The sequence below is a fragment of the Eschscholzia californica genome, unplaced genomic scaffold (genome assembly GCF_041429995.1).
Source record: "Eschscholzia californica isolate CP2 unplaced genomic scaffold, dmEscCali1.0.p SCAF_3, whole genome shotgun sequence".
Taxonomy (NCBI): Eukaryota; Viridiplantae; Streptophyta; class Magnoliopsida; order Ranunculales; family Papaveraceae; genus Eschscholzia; species Eschscholzia californica.
The window spans coordinates 19246741-19259954 of record NW_028238420.1 but is presented as its reverse complement, the minus strand read 5'-3'; the positions used below and the strand labels follow the sequence as shown (position 1 = coordinate 19259954).

Below are 13214 nucleotides of genomic sequence, written 5' to 3'. Positions count from 1 at the left end.
AGAGTTGCAAAAGAAAAAAAAAATTGGAAACTAAGTTTCTTGGAGACGCGTCTGGGTGTCTCGGACTAGGTCCGAGACACCTAGTGCGGATCCGATCTAGCACCAGACACGTTCGGTGCATGGACTAGCGTCTGGCTCCGGCCAGGACGAGACCAGACCTTGGTAGGCCTCGGCCAGGACATGCCGCCCCTATGGGCCGTGCCATGTCCGGACCTTGTCTGAGCCCTTTTGTGGGCTTTGGCCGGAACTTGTCTAAGACTTGTCCCAGACTTTTTCAAGGCTTTTCGTACGACAAAAAGAGATCATCATTCGACTGGGAGTTTTTGCCAAATTTTCTTCCGATTCCAACCAAATAATTCCAAAGTTAATCCGGACCATCCGGACGGCCAAAACGGATTTCTCTTTAAACTGATTTATGAAATCATTAAGAATCGAACCAAGTTTTTTCCGAAATGACCCGGGGTTTCTCGAGCCCAAAACGGAGTTTTTCTTAAAGTTGATTTTAGAAATCATAAGAGATAAAACGAGAACGCACCATTAGTCCAATTCTTCGAATTTAGACTTAAGGTCTGTAATGTGTCATGGGATGTCGACAAAAGTATCTCCTGGATTAACATGCATATATAATTCTAAGCCTTGATATATTATATGATTGCATGTGATGTGAATGCGGGAAACTAGTATGGCCATAGATTTATTTCTTTATTCTTGTTTTAAGCTCGGATGGGTCATGCTTTGTAATTAATTTTAATTTCAAGTTTATACGATCTGCGAATCGTTAGAGTCTTGTAATTAGAGTTTAGGGTCTATGAGTCCATTGAAAAGCTCAAGGATGAAATCCAAAGGCGAGTGGGAGAATTCAATAGAGGTTCAAAGATGACGATCTAAGATGAACCAAAAGGCGAAACAAGAAGAAAACCAAAGGAGATTAGATCTTCTAGGTTAGGGGACATACTAGGATCCATGTCTACTTGATTTACTTTCTCGCGCGCATTTACTTACTTATTTACGCTTTATGTCGTGGATGTTAGTTAGGCTAAATAGTTCACTATAATAAACGCCAGACTAGCGTAAAAGTCCCCAAAACGTAATCTTGAGTAATCGCCTATCCAGATTAAGACACTCGTTGCTCCTCTACCTTGGGACATAGCGGGTAGGTCTATCGAAGAGGCCTACACGTCTAAATGGTTCTACTCAACGAGATCAGCAAAAGAGTCTTGGATACTCGAGGCAAAAGGATAGATTAGTCATTCATTAATGAAATCTATCAACCAAGAGTCATAAGGTATGATCAGTGAAGTAGTTCACTCACCCGGAACGACGGAGTCAAAGGGTAGGGCTTTCGTCCGCTTTACTCTGAAGAACCGGGGTCTTGGAATCACTTATTCAATGGGGGACGATTTTATTGAATAATGTGGGAAAACAAAAGTTTTTCAAAAACGATAACGAGTTTTAAAACTTTGCCACTTCTTTATGTAGTTTTAAGATGACACAAATGAGTTCAACTCTGAATCACACCTAAGGGAGGTGTTGATCAACTTCCTAGAATGGAAGAATAAATCGAGAATGGTTCTCAGATTTAAAAAGAAAGCGTACTAGAATACCCAATCCCAATGTTGACTCATACCGAAGAAGATCAAAAGCCATTTGCAAGCAATCGTATAACATTCTCTTTGGAAGAGTAATGGATGCTAGCATAACCATTAAGATAAATTGAGGAAGAAATTCCTACAGAAGTCATAAATGGGGAGGTACGAGACCTCCAAGGCAATCTGAAAGTCATCCTAAGGGAAGACAACAAAATACATCTATCACCTAATTCAATATCGATTGAACAAAGATAGATAAGACCTTAGATGAGTCACTCAGGTTGTTACGAACAAACTGAGCAGAACATACGGGAATATCCAGTCTAAGAAAGGTTCTTAAGATTTGGTACAGGGAATCTAAGAAAGAGTTCTTGAGATTCAAAAGGGCAAAGGATCAGTTAAGTGAGACAAACATTTGATCAAAGAAAAGCAGTTGCCGAGTACATGATCAAGAATATTCCACATTATTGTGAATGTTTCCAAACAATGGTTAGACAATTTAAAAGAAAACTACCTTTAGCACCTGGAGGACAAATGGAATGGAATTATGAATTCCGGTTCCGTATCCTTGTTAAAAAAGTTAAAAACAAGTATCGTAAAATTCCTTCATCAGGTATTTTAAACCGGATCTGCGGCTCGGTAAAGCTCAAGAAAATCACATACTTGACTAAAAGAAGTAAAGATCAAAGAGGGAGCAGAAGCAGTAATGCTAGGGATGCTGAAAGGGATCAAAGTCTTCTTTTAGACACTGATCTAGCTTAGAACTTAATAGTAATTATTTTGTTCTTCTAGAAACATTTGATGTTTTAAACCAGTGGTAAATTAACTAAAGGTTAACATTGATAATGGCTGATATCAAGAGATTCAAACTCATTAACTTCAGCATTGTCGATTAAGTCTTAAGGACTAATTGACAAAGTCACCCCTTTTAAAAGGGCATAGAGACTAGTAATCTATTAGGACTCATACGGTGTTATGCAGACCTATAAGTTTACTTGCAGAAGCTAACGAGAGGCTAAAAGTGTTGAAGCCGTAGTTGTTGCAAATTCTACATAAGAAATTAAAAGCCTGAAATCTAGTAAAGATTACTAGAAATTATCAAGGTAGAAGATAGCAATCTTCAAATTAATTGATAATTAGAAAAGTTTAAAACCGACTACCACGGTAGTCAAACTAAACTGTCACCTAAGATATAATATGAGATTCATACACAGTCTAAGGCATGAGGTGAATTTGGAATAAACCTTGACAAGTAAAACTAAGTGGGTTAAAAGTTTTACAAAAGAGGCTCAGATTTACAACTCTCGTTATCGGAAATAATAGAGTTATTTCGCAAATCGTCTAAATTTGGTTTAGTATTTAAACGACAGTCCATAGACAATAAAACATTCCGAATAGTTTGTCAGATACGTGATCTGATGAATGAAACCCTATTAGGTGAACTTGGAATATTTATTGTCAAATCCCTAGTCCAGGTCATTGCATGGACAACAATGACTCACGAAGACTAGCATGGGAGTCGATGGGATAACGCAGTTTCATGGGCTATAGGAATAGTGTATTCGATTCGACTACGTGGGTGTGTCAAAGTTTTACACACTGGATAGCCCTCTAATGAGAAGTACATCACTCTTGATGAACGTCAAATACTTCTCAAAAGACAAGATTGGAGAGATTCCTCAAAACATGAGTGCTCAGCTCATCTTATGTAAGGAATGTCCGACTTTGGTTCCGTTAAACGTCGCGCCGTAAAAGGAGGTTATAAATGCGGATACTGAGAAGGACGGGATAGACATGAAGTTGAGTGGGTGCGCAAGAATGGATTATGTCCTCCCAACCATGTTAGGATGCAGTGTCCTCGGGCCACTTGACGAGCAACAACTGAATATGCATGGCCGTGCTCAAATGGATTAAAAGTTAATCATTTGTTTTGACAGTTGTACTCGAGATCAAGAAAGTCTGAATGACGTGACGTATCAGATGGGATACTAAGTGACATGGGAATCGAGCATTGTACTTGTTCTAAGTCCAAGTGGGAGTAGAAGGAGTAGAAGGAGTTGAAGGAGATGTCCTTTGACCAAGGTGACAATGCGAACAATTTGTCGGATAGGACAATTGATTTGGAAGATCATCAAGTCCGATTGATTTAGGGATCGTAGAGTTGTAGCTAGAGACCAACTACGATCGTCGAATTACGAAGTAATTCGCGACTAACTTCGATCGGATCCTTCAACGGGTTACACATAAGAGTGTCAAATTGATCTAAGATATGACTAGTGGGAGTGAGATATAAAAATGATAATGTCCCATAAACATATCTCATAGGCCTAAAAAGGAATTAGGCAAAGATAGTACAAAAAGGCCAAAAACAGGGTTTTGGGGCCTTAGCCGAATCGGGCACTTCTAGGGCTCGGATTGGGCTGAAATTTTGAGGGGAGATTTCTGACATATCCAGTAGTATGAATGCCAAATTTCGTGGTGTTTGTACACCTCCTCATTAAGTAATTGAGAAAATATTATTAGATGCTATTTTCGACTATTTCCTTAAATCTTATTCTAAAGGGTGTTTTAGGAAACCTTTGAGGAGGTGTATTCTCATTAGGGTTCTATATAAACACTTTTAGGATAGAGAATAAGGTGTGGAATTTCTCTCTATGTTTTCTTGCTCTACCATATCAAGTAGAGAGGAGAAAATGAGCTAATTCCCATTAACTATCTATCTAGTCAAGAAGAAAGGAGTTCTTCTTCCAACCACCATTGGTGTGCTAGCTAAACAACAAGGTGGGAGATCAAGTTGATTGCTCGTGACCCAAGTAGAGGAGCTACGCTTGAAGCTCTTGGTCTTCTCATAGGCAAATGGAAAGGTTCGAGGGAAAACTAGCGAATAAGGTATTTATCTTTCTAGTTTTACTTAGTATTATTATGGGCTTATGCATGTGATCCTGGGAATACTAGTGTAAACATTAGATGTCTTATTTCCGCTATAAACACTAGTAGAAGGGTGTAAAACCCAACAACCTCCACTATAGAGAATGGGTACCCAACCACTAGACCAAGTGGCGATCGACTTCTTTCAATTATACGTGGTTCTACTTTTATGCTACAAAAATTAACAGATTTTTTGCGTAAGTCAATGTTAAACTCGCTTCGGGCCACTAAAAATATGTTGATGTTGGTGCTATCGTGTTAGATGGTATCGTTTTAGAATTGGAAGTTTGTTTAGAAATCTCTCTCTCTCTCTCTCACTAAAAAAAACATTAACAGTGGGTGGGGTCAAGGTCGGCCCTGGCCCAAAGCGAGCAAAGCCTCGCTTTGGGCCACACAATTTTGGGGGCCACAATTCTGTTATCAATCTTAAGAAATGAGGGGCGCCTGTAATAAAATCAATGAGATAAAGCCCATTGTTACTGACTCCCACTTTTCCTTGTTTTTGAGTTTCACGTGCCTGTTACCATTCCTTTTAGGAATGGTTAATTACAATTTGGCCCCAAAATGTAGCTAATTACAGAATTTGCTCTCATATCTTATCTAATACTCAAATTTAGTACTGAAAATGTAATTCCATCACTTAACTTTTTTTTCTTTTTGTATTTTACTATTTTTTTTCAAAGTATTTCCCTCTTTAATCTTTTTATATTCTCAACCATTTTAATGTCTCGAAAATGACTCGCGCTTTAAAGAAGTGTGAGTCGACCATTTGCAGGTGTGTCTCACATACACACATCGATCTCACCGTTATCTTTTTTTTTCTCGTCTTTATCTCCTCTTTATATCTCTCTCCTCCCCCTTATTTCTTTCATTCTCGGATATTCATGGAGAAATACCCGACGAGACTCCTAAGATTTAAGTTAGTAAGAAAGCTATATCTCCGTTTTTTTTTCTAGTAGAGAGTGATATTGATAATCTGAATGAGTATAACCTAATGAGGCTCTGAAGATTTTTTTTTCAGTATGATTTATAACGCAACTTTAATCAATATAATTTGTATACAAGAAATTGAGTCGATTTTTTTATTGGTTAAACTCATGTGAACACTTTCCAAACTTCAACTACTTGTCGAACTATACAACTATGTGTTAACTTTTGCAAACGTGTGTGTAAATCTTGCATATACATGACTTCTAAAAATCCTTCCAAACTTACATACAAAATTCATGCTAAATAATTGATCGATCTCCAATGGAAAAAAAGTTTTTGGCCAAAGTAACTTTGCAATTATATATAATGTATAGGGCCAAACTTAGGTAATTCGCTTCGGGCCTCACAAAAGTCAGGGCCGGCCCTGGGTGGGGTTTGGAGGAAACAAAAGATTACTAATTTTTTTTTCCCACCAAAAAATTTGTAGTCCGAAAAATCTCTATATGTTCCCAAAACATAGACCTTTCAAATACTTCTAACGCTTAATATGTTAGTTATAAATGACTCTAAGACCAAAACATTATGTTCTCAACTATGGCGTTTTTTGTGTTCTTATTGCATGAATTTGAGTCGTCTGAACTAAATGGACCCAAACAATTCGAATAATCCAACGATTTTGACATTACGAACTACACAAAACGAACATTTTGAAATCTGACTTGAGTCGAATCAGATCTCGAGTCGGATTAAGATGTAACTTAGGTGCTGTTTGTTTTTTTATTTGTGTCTGAATCTGAATTTGCTGAAACTGAATTGTCTGAATTAAATTTGCTGAATCTGAATTGACACAATTCTTTGGCAAGTTGGATGTTTGTTTTTTCATCTGAATCATAACATCTGAATTAAAAAAATTAACTTTTATACCCCTATTTGAATTTTGGAAAAGAAAACAAAGAAACCCTTAACATCCCTCTCCCTAATAAAAAAGAAAACCCTAAATAAAATAAAAACCTTGAACTTTTCCTCTCTAGCAGTCCGTCTCTCTCTTCTCTCACTCTCCGGCGAGAACTCCCTCTCTCCGTCAAGATCTTTCTCTCTCAGGCTGTGGTGAGATTTGTCTCCCTCTTTATCTCTCTCAGTTTCTCCAAAGAAGGTTCAATCTCTCTGTCTCTCTCGGTTCCTCCGTCACTGAAGATCCGGCGAGATCTATCCCTCTTTCTCTTTCTCTTTCTCTCTCTAATTGAAGATATAACAGTTTTCGGTTTCTATATCTCTTTCTTTGCCGAAGATGGGCAGAGTTAAACCCTCGCCAGATCTGGCGAGGGTTACATCTTTTTCTCTATATTTTGTGGTGTTGTGAGGGTGGTTGTTCTATAGTGATGGTGGCTGTCTGGATTGTGATGGATTTTCGTGGGTTGTAGTGGTGGTTTTTGGATGGTCGCGGTGGTTTTTTGCCGGTGTTGGTGGTGGTTTCTTGCCGGTGTTGGTAGTGGTTTTTTGCCGGTGGTGGTGGTGATTTTGTTGGTGGTGCTGGTGGTTTTTAAGTGGTGGTGGTGGTGGTAAAATTGTGGACAGAATTCACGGGGGCAAAAGTGTCATTTAACAAATTTCAGATGTTGAGACAATGTTTCAGACTTGTTTTTAAGTCTGAAATTTATGGACTTTTTTTCAACCAATTCAGACCATAATCTTAATCAGCTAAACTTTCAGATTTTTCTAAATTTGAAAACAAACATCTGAAATCTGAATTGGCTTCCAATTCAGATTTCAGATCTAAAAATAATAAAAAACAAACAGCACCCTAGAGAAAAAAAAGAGCCACTACCGCACTACCTATGTGCACAAGTAGTCTTAAACATAAATTGAGTTTCGTATTTCTTTTTGTATCAATTGTATAGTAATGATAAAATCTGTACCAAAAAGTTAAAGAGGGAAATCAACAAGGGAAATACTCAAAAATAAAAAAACTCAACAAGGGATTTGATCAATGAACCATCTGATGATACTGAAAGGAAGTTTGATCAGAGAAACTGCCATGTTTGCAAGTCCGGCACAGCAGATACAACACGGGCACAAACAACTGAGCACACTCCTGCAATTCACCATTACAAAATCATGATTAGATCTTGCAACTTTTTCCTATACAACGAAATTTAAACAGATTTCCTATCAAGTATTTCAAAAAAGAGAACATATAGGTAGTGTCAAAATCTCAATTTTTTTTAGTATTTCTTGATGAAATGGAGAAACCAAAAGATTTCATGGACATTACTGATCATGTTGGGTTGTTCAATTTAAATTTGAAAAGGTCTACTTTGTACCAGGAAAATTGTAGAAACTTACATGAACCTAACCCGACCCACTTAACCCTTATATTTCTAACACTTTCAATCGGTTGTAAACTCATTATAATAAGCTAAATAGTGATACATATGGTACTTCTCTTGCAATTCTACATGGGCTCCGAAAAATTCAGAATAAGAGTCGAGTTTCTTTTTATTAAGAATCAGAGACTTAAGATCTCAATTCCATATACTCTCATTACAAAAATGTTAAAGGGCCTGAAGTTTGGAGGAGCAGACCACAGGCCGAAAGGTGATGTGACCAGCACTAATTGGTCAGGCCATGAAGAGAGAAAAAGGTCAGACCAATTGCGAGCCGGCCATGTCACCTTTTAGCCCGTGGGAAGCCCTCAATTTCGGGTCGTTTAGCATTTGTCTTCTCATTATATTGTTCTATTGCCAGAAAGTTTCACACCAGATAGAAAAAAAAATTAGATATTGCATGAATTATGATAATAATCTTTAAATCTTACTACAAAAATCAGAAGAAAAGAAAAGTAGATAACTACTCTCCAAGGAAACACTTTCTTTGAATATTTCTTTGAAAAGTTAAACAAAATTAAATACGGGAGTATTAAGTTCTTTTAAATGTAATAAATCAAGCTTTAATAGGAGTAGAAAAATAATTGAAGTTTCATGATAGGAAAACCCAAAATAGCTAGTAGAATTTTTACGATAAACAATAATAATATGTTTTTTTCTTTGTTATATGAGTTTTCAACGACTCTGTCGTTGTCCTGATTTCAAGACTTTGTAAGCCTTTTTATTCTGGTTGAAAGTTCAAGTCTTGTAAGTCTAAAAAAGAAAAGAAGAATAATGATAGCGAGAAAATTCAAAACACAATGGCTCAAATTTACGGGATGTTTTGGAGGGAGAAAAGGCATGGATGAGATAGAACGTTGACGCGTTAATTCTATTAAAAAGTGTTAAAAAAAAGTTTAAATAGTAAGTTCTTCTAACGTATACTAATTTCAACTTTAATATAAAAAGAATTTACGCTTCATTATAGATACCCCCAAAATAGCTAGAATGTTTATGGTTTTTTGACTTTACCCTCTCAAATACTAATAGGTAATTGACTTTACTTCTGAATAATTGATAATTAAGTTTGTTCCTATTAGGCTTATTATTTTGTTAAGGACACTAAGACAATGTTAGACGTATCAAAAGAGAAATGATTACTAAGAATAATGATCGGATAATGTAATTTTAGTATCTGTAATAACTTACTTTAGTGTTGTGTTTAGTCAAGAATATGATTTGTAGACACTTGTTTTGTCTGGATTATTTAATTTATTATTTCAATTCTTTACGCCAAATATGACCGTAGTAATTTGACAAAAGGGTAAGTCAAAGGGATACCCTCAATTACTAATTAGTACGGGGAAAGTAAAATCAAAATAGTCCAATTTTTTAAGATTAACATTGAGTAACTTGTTTCTTTCTTTACTAAATAAGTTTTCAACCTTTCAACAAAAAAAAAAAAACTTTCAACAAAAAAAAAAAAAAAAACAAAAAAAAAAAAAAGTTTTCAACCCCTTCACTTATTGCCCCAATTTCAAGACTTGTAAGTAAAATAGAAAAGAATTAAAACCATATCAAGTACATAACCTATAACTATTTCAAAGTTAGTGCACATAGTTTACTTTATAAAGTTCCATACTTGCATTACTTAATTGCTTTTCAAAATCTTGCAACAAAAAAAAAAATACTTTTCAAAATTAAGTTACAAATTTGAAGGTCTGACTAACAATTTGACAGCGTTTGAGAAAAAAATTTAACTCCATGAAATCAATGAAAGAAAGCCTGTAGTGGTTTTTATGGTTTTGACATGATATATTTAGAGGGTATTCCTATTCTATAGATGAAAGAAAAATCTTTCAAAGAATAAAAACTAGAAAGAGAGAGAAAGAACTTACCCAATGACCCAAATAACAGCCCCTACAAGAGATAAAACCAATGCGATCAAAGCAAACGGTAGTCCAATCAAGAAACCCAAAGGCCTGCATTCTCCTTCTCCCATTCTCTCTCTCTATCTCTCTCTTTCCCTCTCTAGTTATATATGTTTCTCTCTCTAGGAATTTGTTTTATCTTGAGCAAACGACCAAACCCTTTTTCACAACAAGTAATTTGAAGCAGAACGATGGAGAGCAGTTATGAACGATTTGGTTTCTCTTTGTAGGCTTTACTTTTACGTCGAAAAAGCCCTTTCCGAAGAGTTGTTCAATTCTTTCTCGCATATAATTATAACTTGACGAAAATAACCTTGAGTCTTACGGTTAATTTAAAAATATGTAGTGACGGGTTTGGAAAAGTTTATGGGTATTTTAGGTAATTAACGATTTCCATTTTTCGGGGAAGCTTCTTGTTACTAGACTAGATGAAAGCTTGACTTATGGAGCAATATAGTTTGTGGAATTTCAGTTTGAATATTTCAAAGAAGTCGTTCAAAATTGATACCTACCTCTCACTATAAGAGCTATCTCCAATGTAAAATTAAAATAGAATTTTAATTTTATTTGTTATTTATCAAGTTTCAATTAACAACCCTTTTTCATTGATTTTTAACAAAACAAAAAACCCTTTTTCATTGATGACAATATTAAGAGTCTCTATTCAAAAGAAGTCTCCAATCCAACACTCTAAAAACATAAAAATTGTTTAGGGATCTGTTTGTAATGCCTGAAAATAGAGTAGGAAAACTTAGTGAAGGCCATTTTACTACTGTCATATACCTCTATCCTTTTCATTATGTAAACCTTTTATACAAAAATGTCACTTAAAAGTGAGAGACTCTAGTAATAATAAAATATAAATCATTAGTCATTTTTTATATAACTTAAGGTGGCCAATACGTGGACAACTGTTTCTTTTTTTTATATGGACAACTATTTTCGGGTCCGGTGGAGTCAATTATGCTTGACTTAGTTGACTTTGATTTAATCAGGGGACAACTCCATAAAGTCTTAAATACTAACAGTTACTAACTTTTGGACCATTAACAAAATAATCGTTCAAAATTGAAAACCTAAGTTGTCTTATTCTTCATCATCTTCTTCATCATCTTCTTCTTCCTTCTTCTTAATCTTATTCTTATTCTTGTACTGCTACTAAAAGTAAACTATAGTTTCTACCACTTCCTTTTGTTTTTTATCAAATCCTAGATGAATGAAGAAGATAAAACTCATCAATCTCCACTTCCCTTATTTTTTAGTAAACTATAGTTTCTACCACTTCTCTTTGTTTTTTAGTGAACTATAGTTTCTACTACTTCCCTTTGTTTTTTCTCAAACCCTAGATGGGGTTTAATCAAACCCGACATTGATGAGGTAAACCTCTAACTTTTTTAATTTTATTTTGTATTTTCATTTGGGTAGTTTGAAAGAATACAAAACGATTTCAACGCAAAAAATCGAAGTGAAGAAGAAATTCTCAGAATTTCGTGGGAAATCCACGAAAATATGCTAGATTTTCGTGGCAACTTTCCTTCTGTCTTGCCAAATTTTTGTAGGAAATCTACGAAATTGACAAGTCAGATTTTTTTTTTACAAAAACTCAAAAATTAAGATTTCTCGTGTTTTGTCGATTTTCCACGAAGCACGAGCAACTCTACTTGTTTGTAAAAAAATCTAGGGTTTTGAAATTTTGATTTCTAAGTTTTTAAAGTTTAACGGGTTTTAGGGTTTTTAGATCTGGTCTTTCTGGTTAGTAATATCCTTCAACAATTCCCTTCCCTTTGTTTGATGTCATAATCTTCTCCAAAAAAATTCTCTCTCTAAAATTTTGGGTTGATGATGAAGTAGTTAGAAGAAGACCAAACTTACTTAAGGTTTATGGGAAAAGAGGGAGGTGTTAAAATAATACATCTAATTCTAAGAAGCTTGAGTCAAAATAATAGAGAGTTGTCCCCTTAGAAACTGGTGTCCATATAAAAAAATTTATTATTTTAGTTGTCCACATAAGATAGTTGTCCATATAAGAAAAACAGTTGTCCACGTATTGACCACCTTACTTAAAAGTTATATTAACAAAAAGGGGAGTGCTACAATGACAATTTTTTTTTAACTTAATGTCATCTCAGTTACAAGCGATTAGAGATATATGTACATAAGGGCCTGTAGGGTCGTGTCTCATCACGATCCATGCATGGATTTGAACTTTCTTCCTTACATTATATTGCCCATCCATTGAGTCAATGACCCTTAATTCCCACAGCCAACAATTCTTCACAGTTTCCCACCCAACATAACCTTATCAAAATCACCTTTAGGGTCCGTTTGTTACGTGGGGATGCTTGAGTAAGAAAATTCAACATTTTCTGATAGGTAAGAAAGTCAATTTTTTCACATGTGAAATAAAAAGTTTAACTGTTTGGTAGGTTGTAGGAAAGTTTGGAGGTGCTTTTAAAAAGTAATCCACTTTGAACCTCAGGGGTGCCGATAGTCTTAGTTGCTCCTCCGTGGGTAAGTCCTCCTGCTATGGTATTGATATTCCCCACTACTCTGGTGGACTCCTCTGGGACTTTGCTCGCCTTTCTAAAAAAGTAGGGCCCTGCTCGTTGGTTTCAGATATCGACCCGATTCCTGCCCTGTTTATTGGCCTCTTGTTTCGGTATTCGTAGGGTCGCTGTTCTTTGTGGATGTACTTATCCAGCTCTCGCTTTCTTATCATCTCCTCAATCAGATTCTTGAGGTGCCGACAGTCGTCGATCTTGTGGCCGTAGCCTCGGTGGAAGGCACACCATGCAGTTATATCTTTGGATCCGAACTCTCCTCGGTCGTCATTGGGTTAGGGCAGTTCAGCCTTTCCTTTCGCTATTAGTACCTGCAAGATTTCCTGCTTTGCTCTCGGTCCCTGGGTCTCCTGCTTCGCTCTCGGTCCCTGGGTGGCCTGACTTCCTCTAGTTCTCTTTTTTCGGGGGCGTTCACTTTCGTAAGGAATGTTTGCCACATCCTTCATCCGCAAATAGTTCTCCTCTGATAAACTGTTGTAATCTTTCTATTAGTTCTGCGAGGCCACTTGGCTTTCTCCCCGAGATATCTTTGATTACGTCATCCTGCCTGAGACCTCTCTACAGGGCGACAAAAGCGACGTTCGATTCCAGGTCAGGGACCTGTACCATAAGATTGCAAAATCTTTGCCAATAGTTTGCTAGAGTTTCGCTCTTTCCTTGTACCACATTGAACAGCTCGTCGGTTCCTCTTTTGATACTAGTGCTTCCTCGGAAAGCCTCGCAGAAAGCTTGGGCGAGCTGGTCAAAAGACTTTATTGACCCCGCGGCTAGCGCTTGGTACCATGCTGAGATGATCCTTTTAAGATGGTGGCGAATACCACACACCATATTTTTCGGTTGGTCGTACATAAGTTCATCCTCGTAACATAGTTGTTGATGAACACTCCTGGGTCCTGCACGCCGTGATAGTGG

At 36.4% G+C, this 13214-nt stretch overlaps 1 protein-coding gene across 1 annotated transcript; it reads right to left on the bottom strand.

The window, feature by feature from the left end:
• Positions 1 to 7345: 7345 nt before the first annotated feature.
• LOC147548884 (taximin) lies at positions 7346 to 9916 on the bottom strand. The gene is made up of 2 exons (XM_086666557.1): positions 9709 to 9916; positions 7346 to 7539 (listed from the first exon to the last, which is right to left on the bottom strand). The coding sequence occupies exons 1-2, from the start codon at positions 9810 to 9812 to the stop codon at positions 7416 to 7418; spliced, it is 228 nt and encodes a 75-aa protein (XP_086522683.1). The 5' UTR covers positions 9813 to 9916; the 3' UTR covers positions 7346 to 7415.
• Between the last annotated feature and the right edge of the window lie 3298 nt (positions 9917 to 13214).

Coding starts and splice junctions, on each gene's coding strand:
- LOC147548884 (XM_086666557.1), bottom strand. CDS start 9,812: ATGGGAGAAGGAGAATGCAGGCCTTTGGGTTTCTTGATTGGACTACCG. Junction 7,540..9,708: donor GCTGTTATTTGGGTCATTGG/GTAAGTTCTTTC, acceptor GGTGAATTGCAG/GAGTGTGCTCAGTTGTTTGT.